The 14676-nt window shown below is 33.7% G+C and overlaps 1 protein-coding gene across 1 annotated transcript; it reads right to left on the minus strand.

Annotated features, from left to right (window-relative positions):
• Positions 1-1500: 1500 nt before the first annotated feature.
• LOC141713288 (rhodanese-like domain-containing protein 14, chloroplastic) lies at positions 1501-3844 on the minus strand. The gene is given in 7 exon segments (XM_074516635.1): positions 1501-1837; positions 1839-1914; positions 2566-2668; positions 2780-2918; positions 3023-3115; positions 3342-3388; positions 3526-3844. Coding segments are annotated over 7 exon segments (723 nt in total). The 5' UTR covers positions 3746-3844; the 3' UTR covers positions 1501-1792.
• Positions 3845-14676: the final 10832 nt, after the last annotated feature.

The following is a 14676-nucleotide window of genomic DNA, read 5'->3' on the forward strand; positions in this document are numbered from 1 at the left end:
GCCAAGTCGCCAAGTCGACAAGTCTCCCAACAGAAGTCTAACCCTAGACTCACCTCTATATAAAGGGCTCTACCCCTCAACCTAGAACTACGTTTTTGGCTTGATTCTTTACAAGACAGAGATACGTAGGCATTTTGTAAGGACCAATAGTCCTGAACGCAAAAGCAGTCATTAAAACTCGAAACTCACCAATCCTAGCTATTAAATACTAAAGTACTTAGGTTTTTATTATACAGCAATATGGATGGAAGGCATGTATGGTACTATGGTGTTCTGTCTATGTGTCTACTTTTAGTAATCTAAGTATGGTTAAGCGTATATCCCTTGCATGGTTCCACTCACTTGTATATTCCGGTGATGATTATTTTGCTAAAAGGGAATATAAATATCAGGTAGCATCTAAAAGACGTCATTATTGGCAAGATATACTTTCTTTTGGTCAGAATTAAGATTAAAAATATGGATCTTAAGATCAGACGCCGAGAAGCAACAGGTTCGGGAGCTAACACTCATGTTGAGACAGAGACACTTGCAAAATTTGAGCTGATGGATTAGAGATACCTACCTACTTTCTGTTTCTGTTTCTGTTTCATTCGTCTACTGTGGATCAAATGCAACAGGAAATAGGAAATTTATGAAACAGTTGTGTAATTTTAAAGCTCCATATTTATATAGCTACCAGCCTGCCAATTCCTAAGAATCATATTTTCCTGTCAGGTTGCCATTCTTCATTGCCAATTCTTGAATATATTGATGAAAAGACGTAGTTTACCGATTTTGTTTCTTTTTCAGGTGAATCAATTCCCATCAGACTGGTTTCTAGTCCCCATGAATTGACACCATCCCACCGTAATTTTAACAACAAATTTAGTGTAAAGTATTATTTAAACCTTGTCCTTGTTCATGAAGAGGACCGTCGATACTTTAACTTAAGCAGCAGGAAATTACAAATATACCGTCTTCTAGAAGCAGAAAATTATTAATTTATTCAAGGTTTATGTTTTTTATTAAGGGAAGTCAAAACTACTGTTAAGCGCTACAACCGCATATTGTTTGATGCTTATTTACATCATTGTTACAACATTATTGAATTGTATAGATTCTCTTTGGATCCTAGTGATCTACAATAGATTTTCTAAGCTTCTCGTTTGATGTTGCAGAAACTTTTCCTGTGGCTGAGTTCTTTTAAATGTAATATATATTTTTTCCGAGGCAAGTTTTGACCGTCAATCGTAAATAATTAGACTTGCTCGTAGATGTGGTGCATACACTATTTTTGAGGTATAAATGCCTAAATTATGTCACGGGACAGGACAACACTACATTACTATAATTATAATCAATTTAATATTAATTTCTTTTAGATGTCGTGAAAACAAAAGTTGATCATTGGATTGAATCGCACACAGTGAAAAATGGTACTAAGGATGTTAAACGGTGTTAAATACAACCAGAACCTGTAATAGTTCCCAGTTCGCATTGAAATACTTATGAAGTCTGTTTTGATTCCAAATATTGACTGGGTTGAAAGATTGTGACTACTGATAATTAGAATTTGCAAAATATGATACACCTTTCTAAATGCTCACACTTTCGTTCGGATATTCAAGGACAACCAAAGCTCAACTTTATACAAGATTCTATCAGAAAACAGTGATTCCAGGGGAATGATTTTGCTGCATGAGTATGAGATAATAGCATTTATTATCAAGACTACTTGCTTATGAATTGGAATATCACTCTCCCTGCTGGTAGCAATAATTTTTTTTTGTTTGAATCAACATTTTCTGGTTTACTCTTCATTTTCAGTAACTGCTGGCAGGTCTTGTTTAAACCAAGGTGTAAAGCCCTCCTTCTAGGTGGTAAACATTAGTATAACCATTAAGGACTAACAAGTAAGCGGCTATAAGTGACCTGCAGAAAGTTATAAGGATTATAACATTGGTAAGTACTAGAAGGTGTTATTTATATTTTTATGCATGTTTATGTTTTGTTTTTCGGATGGATTATCATTTTTGTGATCTTCCTACTATATGTTTCCATAGTCCATCCAAGTTATTGAGGAAACAAGATGCTTTGGACTTTAGAGTTGCATTATTTAATATTTCATTGTGATTTAGTTTTACCTTTTTTTTAATCTGTAGCATCTAAATGATTTAAAATTTTATACACGATATCAATGACAATAAGATGCATTAGGTTATGGAGGGGTGTCAACAGATTAGCAAAAGATGGCATATTAGTTGACAGGCTTGCTATTGTGATTGGAGGGAACCTTGTGGAGTAAGTTTGTTGACAGACCACACTGATGAAAATGGATGGCCTGCTGTAAATATGGTAGGGATGTGTTCAGGGTCAATGAGAATGCATTGATAAAATGAAATTGATGCACCCTCCTGTTTATACGAATAGAATAGGTTGGTTCCTTAAGTTGTTGTGATGGTGTGATCTTTACTTTTGTCAAGTTTGATGTGGTTATTCTGTGAAATCTGTTTAATTAAATTCTCTTGTACAAATTAAAAGAAGCTTAAAAGTGTGTGGAGGGATTAGGACTTGGAAAGTAACCTTGATTGTTGGCCTTCAGGAAGATTCATCGACGGTTTCATGGTTCCCCCTGTTGAGCAAGCTACTATAATTTTGGAGCTCTTGTCTAGTTTTGACGTAACACCTGTTCATGAAACACTAAGCGTTTAGGCTCATGAGGCTGTCACTTGTTTAGATCCTCTCCTCTATTCAAATGAATTCTTAAAATGAAATATATATCTGAAATGTTTTGTACTTTGAATAAATTCAGGATTTTCTTCGGTCCCAGCAAATATGCCAAAAAAGGCAAATGCTGCCCTCCTAGCGATGTCCCATGCTGTCCACTCCTTTATTAGCCTAAATATTTGTACATTTACAGCACCTGGTGGATGAGCCTACACAACACAAAGATCCCCAGAAATTACTTATGTAACCGGCATGCAATCATAGTTCACATACATGCCATAATTATTTAAAAAGTATTGCTAAAATGGCTAACCTCTTTAAATTCTGCTTCTGGTCTTACATCAAGTATTACGAAGTTGTTTTCATTCTGTAGTCTTAAAGCTTCCTTCACATCAACGCTCCGAACCTGCACTATATTGATATGATTATAATTAGAGACTTTGACATTTGTACTTGCTACTCTGGAAGAAAGTCCAAATGAAGCTATAATTTTACTTTGTATGGTTTAATATATTCCATAAATATCTACTTGCAATTTATTAAACTGATTTGTCTAGATTATGAAGGAGGGAGGATAAGTTGTGTGTGTGTGTGTGTGTGAGAGAGAGAGAGAGAGAGGGAGGGAACTTTACCCTTTTCTCGAGAAGTAACTCTCTCTTTGTCTTCCATTCTTCTTCAACTATATTCTCCGCAAGGGAAAGCAAAATAATCAAAACTTGTAGTAAAATGAAGTTACTACTAGTCTTTCTTGGATGCACAAAGAACACAATCATCGAAATTAGTAGTTTAAGGTAAGAGCAGAAAGATGATGAGTACCTGGTGATTTTGCAGGTTTTGTTGCTGCACTGCGGATACCAAGTCCGGAAGGAATGGAGTGTGTCACAAATCTGCGGCTAAAAGATTTAACTGGTTTGCAGGTAATAGTTTCATTAGCAGGGCTTGGATACAACTGCAGAGGTGCTGCCTGAGATTTAGTATGGATTTGGGAAAAGGTATAAGTTGAGTGTGGACTGGCTAAACTAAGAGCAACCATCATACCAATTTATTTATTAACCAAAAATGTTATGGAGCTGAGATTGAGTTAGAATCAACTTCTTTATTGGTCTTTTAGGAATGTTTATAAAATAAAGATATTTAAAATCATAATGAAATGGGGGCATATTTTATGTGGATATTTTTGTTCAGAATCTGAGTGTGTGGTGGTGTTTAAACGGTTATGGATTGTATTATAATACCTCATCCTGTTTTTTCTGTGCGGAGCATTTATCTTTTTCTGCTCTTTGCTCGGTAAGAGAACGGTCTTTGCTTATCGAGAGTGGTCCTGTGAGGTGTAAATAAATCAAATTGTTTTTGACCTACTTGTAATTGAGCCGAATTATTTTTAATCGAATTTGAGCCAAGCCTGAGAGTGTTCAGTCTCGTCTCGGCTCGGCTCGATTGTGCAGCATTTTAAAAATTTTAGTCAATTTGTACAATTTTACCATTCTATTAAAGCCCAACTAGTTCGGTACTGAATAAATTGTTTGTCTTAGAATGTTATAATTAGTTTAAAATAAAACGAACTTCTAAAAATAAGATTTTTTGTAGTACAATAATGAAATTATTAACGTTTGAAATGTTAGAGTGCAAAACGAGATTTTGGAAACTACAATCAAAAGTTTAGATTCTATTATGAACACTATTTGGATTATCGAGCTTAAAATAAAGACTTAAAATTTAATTTGTGGATGCATTTTTATGTCTATTTGGGGTTTCATATTGTACCAATTAGTACATGAGAATTAAGTATTTAATTAAAATTTGAAATAAATTCTGAAGCTCTAGCATTTTCTAAATTAAAATGGGCTTTCCAAATATTTTTCTAGACAGGGTACAAATATTGGAAGTGTATTTAACAATATAAGCGGCTAATACGAGCTCATTAGACTTCACTAAAGACTGTAAATCAATATGCGGTGATCGCAAGTGATAACACATGCTCCAATCTTCCGTGGGTAAGCTGGAAGTACCCGAAAAGGATTTTTAGAAAATGGGTGATCAAATGATCATAAGATCGAATCACAATGTTCACTTTTGGAGGGCTTATTTCTTCAGCTGACTTGGCTTCCTGTTTAATTGATGAGAAGCAACTGATGCAGGTTCAGAGCATGTCCAATATTAATGTTAAAACTGGAAAGTAAATTGGGATATAATTTATTGTTCTCTATTTGATTTTAAAATGATATAAAATACTTTCAATTTGAGCAACGTTTCACTTAGAGATGCACAAGAAATTCATTGGACCGGATTTTATTCGGATTTTAAAAAACCCGGTTTTTTTTAAAACGGATCGGACCGGACCTTTTTAAAAATCGGGTCGGGCTTCCTGAGAAATTTAATGCCCAATTTAGGCGCGCGGGACGGCCGGTTCGGGCCGCATCGGACTTTATCCATTCTTTTTATTTATATATTAAAAAATATTTTAATATTTTTTGAATTGAACTATGAGCAGTTTAAATACCGTAGAAAATAATATCTCAAACGTTTAGAGACCGAAATAATTAATTATTTTTTTAATATAATATATAAATAATCATATATACCTTAATTGCTTCTAATATTATAATATAATTTTATAAAAATCATAAAAAAAATATTGTATATTTGCAAATTTTATATAAAAAATTCTGGTTTTTAATCGGATTTTTCAAAAAGTCCGGATTTTTATCAGGACCAAACCGGAATTTATCCGGACTTTTTTATATTAGGGCTTTTATCCAAAAAATTTTAGATCCGGAATTTTATCCGGACTTTCCAGATTTCGGGCCGGCCTCGGATTTTCGAACCGGGCTGTTCGGGCTTTTTTCCGGATTTCAACGAACTCACCTTTGAATGCACATATATAATGGTCACTATTACCCATTTAATCATTTATCTCATTTAATCATTTATCTTCATTTTGTTGCTTATATGCTTGAGGCAATTATAACAACACCTATATTTGATTGGTCGTAAATAGATAATCTTGTATTGTATGTATTTTTTCAATTTAAAACCATAATTTGAAGATGGATTGGATGTAGGGCTGGCTGTCACAAAAGTCCGAAAATCCGAAATTTATCGGAAATAAATCGGATATTATCCGTCTCCATATCTGAATCCAGAATATTTGAAATTCAAAATTAAATATAAGTATACATATATATATAATATTTAAATATTGTGTATATATAAAATTATATTGAATTTAAAATTATTGTTATTAGCCTTATAATATTTGGGTAACTATGTTTGTCTTTCAATCTAATTTTGTTATCTTTATAATATTAAACTCAAATAATATATATATATATATATTATTTGAGTTTAATATTATAAAGATAACAAAATTAGATTGAAAGATATATATAGTTTACATGGCATTCGCAGTTTTATTCATCCATACGGAAAATATATTGTTTTAAAATAGTCGTCAAAATGCTAGGGCTGTCAAAAAATTCAAAAAATTTGTTATCCGCCCGAAATATTCGTATTCAAAAAAGCGGATATTATCCTGTATTCGAAATAAAATGAATATTATTTATATCTGAACCCGACAATCTCATATACGAATACATAAGTATCTGTATTAAAATTATCCGTTTGACAGTCCCAACTAGAGGAATATATTTTATAATTGATGTTATATTATAGAAATAATGTCTCTTTTGTTATTAAATTGGACATATATTTATGAAATTTTAAGGAGCATAACCATTCTTGACTTTGTTTCAATATAGTATAAAGATTCGTTCGAGCCTTTTTCTATAATGGTATTAAGGTTATGCTAACAGGACGATTAAGTTGAGATTTTATATGATCCGGTTACTAAAGAAATTTTTATACAATCATAATAAGTCCACTCAAGTGACAATGTCATTTTACATGACCAAATAAATTCTACCATTTGAACTAGTGATAGCTTGTCTTGTTCACTTTTCTAGACAGCTCAAAATACTATAATGATTCACATGCAAACAGTCCCAACTAGAGGAATATATTTTATAATTGACGTTATATATAGAAATAATGTCTCTTTTGTTATTAAATTGGACATGTATTTATGAAATTTTAAGGAGCATAACCATTCTTGACTTTGTTTCAATATAGTATAAAGATTCGTTCGAGCCTTTTTCTATAATGGTATTAAGGTTATGCTAACAGACGATTAAGTTGAGATTTTATATGATCCGGTTACTAAAGAAATTTTTATACAATCATAATAAGTCCACTCAAGTGACAATGTCATTTTACATGACCAAATAAATTCTACCATTTGAACTAGTGATAGCTTGTCTTGTTCACTTTTCTAGACAGCTCAAAATACTATAATGATTCACATGCAACAAGTTTGTATATAATAGTCATATAATAAATCAATTTGGCAGAGATTCAATGAAGATTGTTCAAGTAGCAAATTCAAGAAAGAAGACTTTTGAAGTCAATAAGTTACAAAAATTTCTTCAAGTCCAATATCGTAAAGTCTAGAAGAGTTATGTCGTGAAGTCCATTAAAGACATATTGTGAAGTCTAGCTCAATGCCATATCTTGAAATTCAAATTTGGTCTATATCGTAAAGTCCAAATTTGTTCTAGATCGTGAAGTCCAATTCTGAACTATATCGTATAGTCTAACTCTGTGCTATATCGTGAAATCAAAAAAGATGCCATATCGTAAAGTCCAGAGTTACACTATATCGTGAATTCCAGAATTGTACTATATCATGAAATTTAAAATGAACTATATCGTGAAGTCAAGGAAAACAGAGTTCATGATATCTTTACTTAGCCATTTCACAATAAGACAAATGAAGATACAATTTTCAGAAATGAATAAACATAATTCACAAAATATATTCACATGGAGATGGTCCATGGACAAGTGTCAAACCTTAAGTTAAACTTGGAGAGAAAGAAAAGGAAACACACAACAAAGATGAAGAGCGTATAACATAACTATTGTGACGGCCCCGTCCCGGGAGGTACCTTTAATAACCCGTCCCGGGGTTCGTCAAGTCCAGTCCATAAAGCATACCCGTAACCCAAACATAAATATACATGTAAGTTTTACAATTTATAAAGCTTTATCCACCAACGACCAACGTCTTCGTACCCAACCATTCTTTTGTCCCTCTTCCTATCTCGTCATTTTATGTATCATGGCCTGAAATTGTTATGATGTGATAATATAATGAGCATAGAGATGCTCAGTTTGTATAGATTATAATTCACTAAGAAAGGTACAACTACTAAGGAGGTTACAAGAAATATAAGAAATAACAAGATTATCAGAAAGATAGAAGATATATAAGAACACACTCAAGTTTATTGCTTTGTGTAAGACTTGGATGTTTTAAACCAATACAAAGGGATCCTATTTATAGTAGTCCTTGAGGGGACAACTTGATAGGATGAAATCTTACAAGCCAATCAGGTTTAAACACGTGTAAGGATATTTTATCTTCAAAAGATAATAATATCTCTTTCCACTTAATACACACCACACCTTTTATTTACAAATAGATCATACACTTTAATTTAATACACACCACACACTTTAATTTAATACATACCACACACTTTATTTTATAAGCATAATAATTAGTTTATATTATCTTCTTCCCCTGGTGAAAAAAGGTCATGCTCCACGTTCTCTTCCTCATCTTCCTTCTCTCCGTCGGACGAAACAGGAACCGAGTACTTAGGGCCAGGAAGATATTTATAAAACCGGGGACGTTCTCTTTTGTGGAGCCTGAAATCAGGATGGTCAGGGTCATCTAGTTCTGTAGTTACTTATTCCAGGTTTAACTTGAACCGATAGTCTTGAATTATTGTCACATAGTGCTGAAGGAGAATATTTGGCTTCTTCCAATATGTATGTGGTAGGCCAGGAGAGACTGCTGTTACTTCAACATTTTTAACTGCGCATATTAGTGTCTTGAGTTGTTCTGTTGGACCATTAGTTTCATATACGGAATCATGGAAGAATGTACATGAATATTCTTTCTGAATTACTAATCTGTCTTCCTAAATATTGATGCTTCTCTGACACTTAAACACAATAAGAATATACTGTTGGTCTCTTATTCCATTTGAGCTATTTCCTTATGGCCTCAAGTTTTCACGCCAAAAAATGGTGTTGCCAAAGAGAGTCAACCATTTGTAAAACCGTTTGTACTTCTTCTTGCAGGGTCTCATGGCCGCCACTGAGAGATATTGGAATAGATGTCTTATCGAATATTATGCCAAATGGACACATTTCCAAAAAGTACCACAAAAACATGTATGCTTCTTTAAAAAAGTAAAATTTAAACTTTCCATTAAGTATGAGGATTGTTAAGAAAGAAAAAGTGGGGTGCAAAGGAAGACTTGTAAGTGGCCCCTCAGACAAGCCATTTCTCCTGATGTATATTTTTTGATAAGAAAGTAGTTGTTCTAGGGATGTTTTCTTCATGACAAAGTAAAGTACATTGTCTTTTATATTGAGCGTAAGATTCTCTGTCTGAATGGAATATATTAGTGGGAATATCGGAGCTATTGTTCTCTGAGTTCTTGACAAATATTTGGAGGAGAATTATTCTTTCCTTTTATGTGATTGGCATCAAACTTCCACTGTGAGAACCAGTTTTCCCATCTCAGAAGTTGGGCTTGAGGCAACAAGTTTTGCTTAAACTGCAATATTTTTGAAAATACAGACATATCCATTTCGATGAGAAAGTACTGCCCTATCAAGTGAAATTGGAATTTTTCAATTTCCATTTTGACCGCAAGAATCTCTTTGTAAGTGGAGTGATAATGAAGCTCTATACTTTTAAATGCTCCACTTTTATAATTAGATATTTGTCTCTTTTCGTTAGATTCTTTGAGAAGGACTACTCCTCGGGACTTATCACTTGCATTAGTCTGAATGACTCTTTTTCCAGTAGAAGGAACCTTTAGTGCATGAAGATTTTTTGTTAAAGACTTTAGTTTTCCAACTACATCTGTATATGCTTGATTTCATGATGGAGCATTTTTCTTTAGCTGATTGGTGAGAGGAGTTCCGAACTTGACCAAATCATGGATGAATTCATCCATGTAATTGACAATCCACATATCTGTTGAACTTGTTTGAACGTCAAATTATCATCAACGAAGTTATCTAGCTGAGTTGCGATGTGAGGTTGGAGTTAATATTATCCTTTAGATGTACGCATCCCCAAAAATTCAATGTTTGTTTCACCGATAAGCATGTTCTTTTCTGCCAGCATGATTCCATACCTTTTAACTAAATCGTGAAACTTTGTTAATAAAGCATGATGAGAGTTGATATCTGGTGAAAGTAACAAAATATCATCAATATAAATTAGAGTACTATCAATGATCGGCTGGAAAATCTTTGACATAGCATTATAAAATAGTGACGGAGCTGGTTTTAAGCCAAACGGTACCACTGTCCAGTGATAGTTATCTATGGTATGCAGAAACCAGTTTTTGGCCTTTCATCTGAATGAATTTCGAGTTGCCAAAATCCTGACTTGAGATCAAATTTTGAAATTATTTTGGCCTATGGGAGTTTCTAAAATAGTACCTCTATTTTTGGTAAGGGGAACTTGTCATTTTCAAGAAAATGATTTAGAGGCTGATCATTAATTACCAATCTTAATTTTTCTCTGGCTTGTTTAGATCTTTTATTCACATATAAAGCCTCGCAAGCCCATTGAAACTTTGTGTTTTTGATCAAGCCTTTTTGCTCTAATTGCTCTTTTATTACAAGAGTATAGTGATCCGGATTCATGCCTTTATGGCTTGCTTTACTCGGATTGATGTCTACATTCTTTTTGAATGGCATATGAACAAAGAATTCCGGATTTTTCCAAAGTGGGTGAGAACATTTTTGGAGGAATTCTGTATGAGTTTCTGCACATGAATTAAGATCCCTATAGGATATAGGTGTAGAGTTTTTGTCCTGGGAAAGAAATGATTCTTGTGTTTTAGGCCTTCTTTTCTCCATGATATCCTCTTCAAATTATGCAGGATGTTGAACTCATTAGTAGATCTTTTCCAGGTAATTCTGAACCATAAACTTGACATTTTATGATATATCCTGGAAAAAGTTGGATGCTAATAGGTTTGCTTATCAGGGTAATTGCAAAGTTATCTCCAAGCTGCACGAAAAGATCTGTAGCACTTATTCAAATATTCTTTTGGCAAAATGTCTGGCTTCATAATGGTGGAGGTAGCCCCTGTTTTGAAAAGTACTATAACTGGAATTGACTTATCCCATTCTCCTGGGAAGATATGTATCCTGGATGATGGATATGGTTGGTATAAGAAACCCTTTTCAGGTGTGAGAGTGTATATATCATCAAATAAGACCACATCATTATCAAATTCTTTCGTTGAGTCAGAAAGATCTGCTCCTAGAGCCAGAATGGTATCTGGTCCTGGTTCTTCATCTAGAGAAAATAGGGATTCCAAATCATCATCTTCAATGTTTTTCACTTAAGAAATCTTTTTGATAAATTTGGTGCTCTTCTCTTTGTTTGGGCATTCCTTCGCAAAGTGTCCTTTCTTTCTGCATACATAACATCTGGATGACTTTGTGTTTCCTTTTTTCTTCCTTAAAAATTTCCATTTCTTCTTTTTGGAAAAATAATTTTTTCCTTCCTTCTTCTTATACTTCAAAACCTTGTTTCTTTTCTTTTGACATCCACATGATCTACTTTTGCCACATTTGATCTAGAGTTCATTTCAATGACAAGCTGAACCAACATTTTTACCATATTCTTCAATTTGTTTGAGAAATTTCTTCTGGTTACATAACTTTCCCAGAGCTAACAAATCATTCTAATACAATTCTCCAAGTGAAGTATTGGATAAGAAGGTTCTTAATCTGTATGAGCCTGAATGTTTCATTCTCTAAAGGTCCGGGAAGGGAATTTAGGAATGTCTATTTTAGATTAACGTCATCGATTCCATGTTAGCATAGAACCTCTTGGACATCATTTTATAGTGGGTTTCCAGATCCTTTCTTTTATAAGAGTAGCATATCATGCTTAAGTATTCCTCACGGGCCTGATTTCTATAACCATGCTCCAAAAAACTCATTATATACATGCATAATCAAAGCATCTACATTTGGACTTTGTTTGATTATCCGCCGTCTGTAAATTCCAAGAGCAGTCCACCATTACCTATGCCTTCCATGAAATTTGGCCACAAATTTATCAACAACTAATGGCGTAGTGGCTCCAGGATGTAATAATTCGAATGTACACCAAGCATGCATTTCATAAATTATATCTCTCCACTTTGAAGGTGAGACGTTGTTAAATGAAAATCCTTTTGCTGGTTCATTCTGAAAAGGACTTGGCTGTTTAGGATTATGGCGTCCTTATGTATAAGTATCTTCATCTTCTACCGTATACTCACCTGTTGGTGAATCTGCCATGAGAATTTCTACTAACATGCTATCACTATCTGAATCTTCTTCACATATTTGCCACAGAGAAGCTTGTTTTCTCGTGATTAGGATTGAGTAGCCATCTTAATTAGAAAGGATGAAATTGGATTTTCCACCATTAACTGGGAAGATGATTGAGGTTGTTCTTTTGGAGGAGATTCTTGTGATCTTCTCTTTGATGACTGTGGTGCTTCATGTTGCTTTATAGGTATAAAAGCTGCACTATTGAATAGATTGTGATAATAGGGTGAAAAGGTAGAAAGAGGTTGTGAATAATTTGGCAAATGTGGTAAATATGATAAAAATGATGGTGTGTCATAATAGCCAATGTATGACTTTTAAGTTTAAATCGAATGAAGTTGGGCTTTCAAATCTTTTAATTCTGCCTCCTTTTAATTTAGCATAGGTGAGTTAAAGAAAAACAGTTGTGGCTAACTGAATAAGCTCATAATGAAGGGCATCAATCTTGATTTATATTTTCCCAGTGATGCTTGAGATTGATGACAAGCCATGTTCAAGTTTCTTGGCTATCGTTTGTTGAGTCATCATTATCTGTTTCAAAACCTTATTTTGATCCACAACATTCTCAGATTGCCAACTTAAAGTTGCCTCTGCGGGAGGGATTTGCTTGCTTTACCCATATGGATTCTTGGTTGTTGGACTTTTTATTTTCCATGCATGAGAAGCCTTGTCATAATCAAACTCTAGAGGAGGAAATTCTTCATCATAAGAGGTTGCTTACATCATATAGCATTCTTCTGGTTCCTTGGAATAAAGAATGTAGTAATCAAATTTTCCGGATGCTTCCCCTAATAGTCCAACTTCTAGATGTCCCTCTTCATAGTGTTCATGTAGACTCTTTTGTTTAGACTTCTTTTACTCCTTCTGGGTGGATAATCGTCTTCATCTTCCCATTGTTCTTTAAGGCATGCTTCGCAATTGCATATTCCCCAAAAGATATGACCATCTTGGCTAAAGGCGTATATGGGTTTTCCATTAGAGTCAAAAGAATGGATAAGAACGTTTAAAGGAGTTTCTTCAATCATGTTTATCTCCGAAGAGAAAATGGATGTATCAGCTGAAGATGAAGAATCATCTTTTTTGAAAATGATCTCTAATGCATCATCTTTTTTCCTGAAGAATGATGATTTTATTGAATGAATGGGCTGATTGTCTCTTTGGATTTTTTCATAATGTGTTACCCATGACTCAGGAACAAGTTTTCCAAGTTCATCTTTAAATTTTTTATTTGGCACGTGAATACAAGATGAGCTGGACTGAGCATCTATTTTTAGAAATAAACCCTCGTTTGTGTCTCTAGGAAGACCGAGATCGAATGAATGATTTTGGACCCGATAGACCATATGATAGTGAAGAGTGGCTATATAAGTTCCTGCCACTTGAGGTGCTCCAACAATCTGCAATTGAACTTTGAGATTGTTATAGATGAGAGGGTCGTCAAGTCTCATGTTAAAGTTTGGAAATAGCGTCACGAACACGCTACCATCATCGAGTGTTGTTTAAACAGTTGCAATACATGTATAGGCATACTGCTGAAAATGAGTGTCCAGAAGTGCCATTCTTGCCACTACAGGTAAGCATTTTCTTCCATGGAGTGTTAATGCCATTCAAACTGCTCCAAAATGAAGATGAGTGTACCCATTCATTTGCCATTGAGTTAGAGATGATTCTCCTAGCTGAATAGGGATGACCTGTTCAGCTTCAGTAGACGGGATGGGGACTTGTTCTAACTTTCACTACTAGAAATATGCCCTTAGACATCGGTTATAAACTGATGTCTTTTTTTTTCTTCAAACCGATGTCTTCACATGTGTAGAGAAAGATCAGGGTCTTTAACATTGATTTTTAGCCGATGTTAAAGACAAAATAAGACATTTGTTTTCTTAATAAACTGATGTATATTTAACCCTTATTTTCAATAACATATTAAAACTGAATCATAAAAACTGGTAATTAGGAGGTTAAAGAGGACTATAAACATATAACAAGGAAGAACATTAAGTTGATAGAAATCAGATTCCTAAGAAAAATGATGTCTTACTTTATATACTACATTGGTTGATACACGGAACCAATGTTAAATATTGCATATCACATCGGTTTCATTATGTATGCGATGTGAAAGTTTCTATTTAACATCATTTCTTTCAAAACAACTGATGTACATTGTTCTGAAAGATATCAGTTTTCTTTAGAGTAATGATGTTAATAGGAACTTTCATATCGCTAAACTAAGTAAAACCGATGTACATTATACTGAAATACAACTATTTAATTCAATTAATTTTATATAAACTTGCACAAGTTGATCTATTTTAACATTTTAGACAACGTTTTTATTCATAAAATATTATTTGTTTTTTAGTTAGGACATCATTTTTAGTATAACCAGGTGATGTGTTTTTAGTTGCTTGACATCAGTTTTATTACAAGAACCGATGTTTGAGTTCTTTTTTTAGAGAAAATAAACCTGCTAATTTGTGC

This window comes from Apium graveolens, chromosome 3 (assembly GCF_009905375.1).
Source record: "Apium graveolens cultivar Ventura chromosome 3, ASM990537v1, whole genome shotgun sequence".
Classification (NCBI taxonomy): domain Eukaryota; kingdom Viridiplantae; phylum Streptophyta; class Magnoliopsida; order Apiales; family Apiaceae; genus Apium; species Apium graveolens.